This window comes from Atta colombica, unplaced genomic scaffold, assembly GCF_001594045.1.
Source record: "Atta colombica isolate Treedump-2 unplaced genomic scaffold, Acol1.0 scaffold145, whole genome shotgun sequence".
Taxonomy (NCBI): domain Eukaryota; kingdom Metazoa; phylum Arthropoda; class Insecta; order Hymenoptera; family Formicidae; genus Atta; species Atta colombica.
Genome location: NW_017259234.1, coordinates 1236530 through 1238778, shown reverse-complemented (window position 1 = coordinate 1238778; position 2249 = coordinate 1236530). Strand labels below are relative to the sequence as shown.

Below are 2249 nucleotides of genomic sequence, written 5' to 3'. Positions count from 1 at the left end.
TATATATATATATATATATTTGTCAATTTAACTCGTGATATTACTGCGGTAGTTTAGTAGAGCTTGCGTTTCGATCGAAACATCATTTCGGTACGCATTTTTAAAAAACATACATACATAGTATATAAATTCACACAGAATTATATAACACTTAAGATCCAACTAGACATTTAAAGCATTGATTTCTATAGGTTGTGTTTTTCTGCACATAACGGTCTTGTAAGAATTAATATTATTATTATTATCATTATTGTTATTATTATGGCTTTCTATTTACTTGAATGCTACATCATCTAATATATCTCTCTTTCGATAGCTACTCGTGGTTTTCCAAAATAAGATATCCGACTTCTGTTTTGCTCGGAAAACTGAAAAAGAGGAACTCTTGAAAGATTTAACCACGAACCTAAGCCAGACCGGTCCTGCTGCTACACCGAACATTCCATCTCATCACAGCAGTGGTACGGATCGATTATTGTTAATTAGCTTTAACATGAGTAAATCTCAACCATTTATCTACAGGTCCTTCCGGTATAAATCCAACACCAGAAGTCGCCGCACCATCGCCGCAGCTACCTTATCCAATCCAACATCAAGGTGGTATGCCTATACCTTATGGTGCTACGCCAGCAACACCGTATCCTGCGTACGTTCCTCCACCGATGCCGACGGCGTACAATCCATATGCTACAATGCCATATCCTACGCAAGGTATTCTTGGGAATCTCATTGTTCTATCTTTATAAACATAAGTACGGCGTTATTAATGCCTAGGCATCTGAATGCAGGAGTATTCGAGACATATTCAAGACGCGTGTTCCTTTCTAAATATTCATGTATTATGATTAATGATTATTCGAAAAATGTAACATAAACTTAAAATTGAACTAAATTAAACTAAACATAAACTAAACTTAATAATTTAAAATAAAATCGCTAATTGATATAATTATATTAATTTAATTATATTGTATTAATAAATTATTAAGCTTTTATTAGTTAGCTTATTAGTTTATGTTCAGTTTAATTCAATTTTAAGATCACATTACATTGTTCGTATTGTTCTTTTGTAAGAAAGAATTGCAAAATGTTTTCTGATGACAATTTTTCTTTAACTTTTATATGAAAATTGAAATAGAAATACTCAGAAATATTCGAAAAGTTTATATCTTCTCTTAGAATTTTTCATACATGTAAGTTATGAAATATTCTGAGATTTCTCATTTCATAATTAAAAAAAAATTTTTTTAACTTTTAGATTTTATAACATTCAGAAATATTATACTTATAGAACAAATTTTAGAAATCTTAGAATATTTTATTAACATTATATATATGAAAAATTCTGAGAAAAGGTATAAATCAGAGCTTTTTAAGTATTTCTGAAAAGTTCCAATTTGTATAAAATGTGAAAAAGTTATAAAATCATACAGAAAGTTTGAAAAATTCTGAGAAAAATTTTCACCAGAAAATTGTGTCTAAAAATGATTGATTTTAAAAGTAATGATGATTTTATTTATAAATTATTAAATTATTTATAAATTATTAAGTTTAGTTAATGTTTAATTTAGTTTAATTTAGTTCAATTTAATTCAATTTTAAATTTATGTTACATTTTCGAATAATTATTAGTCATAATGCATGAATAGAAAGGAATGCGCATCTTGAATATGCCTCGACTCCTGCAAATTCAGATGCCTAGACATTAATGACGCCGTGTACATTATAGCAAAAAGCGCATGTTAGATTTGTCAATTTTTAGCTGGATATAATCCGTACCAGAGTATGCCTCAAGCTCCGTATGGAGGTTACGCTACGTTACCACGTTACAGCGGTACTCAGCCACCACATGGACAAAATCCATGGTGAACTACATAAGCAAGGAGTACTGGCATCTCCTGCGATTTAAAGTATAATCGTATATCACGCATTTTTATATATAAATTCTAGAAAAATCTGCAATTAACATTGGATGATGATGTTTCGTGTAATCCAAGGGAGTTTACGTTTACAATTGTTACACGTTTCATCGGCATCGAATCCTTTATTCAACACAGATTGATCGTTGAAATTTGTTAAGCTTTAAGCATCGCTTTATCAGTTTTGTAGAGGGCTTATTATCAATTTATAAATATATTTTGTAAAATAAAGTGAACTTATAGAAATTATTTCCACCTCTAGATAGCCTAGAAAAAAGTTTCAATGCGTCAATCAGCGACAATACAACTTTAAATGGTTTTACATACGTA

At 29.7% G+C, this 2249-nt stretch overlaps 1 protein-coding gene across 1 annotated transcript in view; it reads left to right on the top strand.

The window, feature by feature from the left end:
• LOC108685041 (programmed cell death 6-interacting protein) overlaps nt 1-2150 on the top strand; it is a 7139-nt gene extending 4989 nt beyond the window's left edge. Inside the window, exons 13-15 of the mRNA XM_018189652.1 lie at nt 317-461; nt 523-711; nt 1763-2150. Coding sequence (XP_018045141.1) covers nt 317-461; nt 523-711; nt 1763-1869 — 441 coding nt within the window. The 3' untranslated portion in view covers nt 1870-2150. The remainder of the gene's footprint in view (nt 1-316; nt 462-522; nt 712-1762) is intronic.
• Nucleotides 2151-2249: the final 99 nt, after the last annotated feature.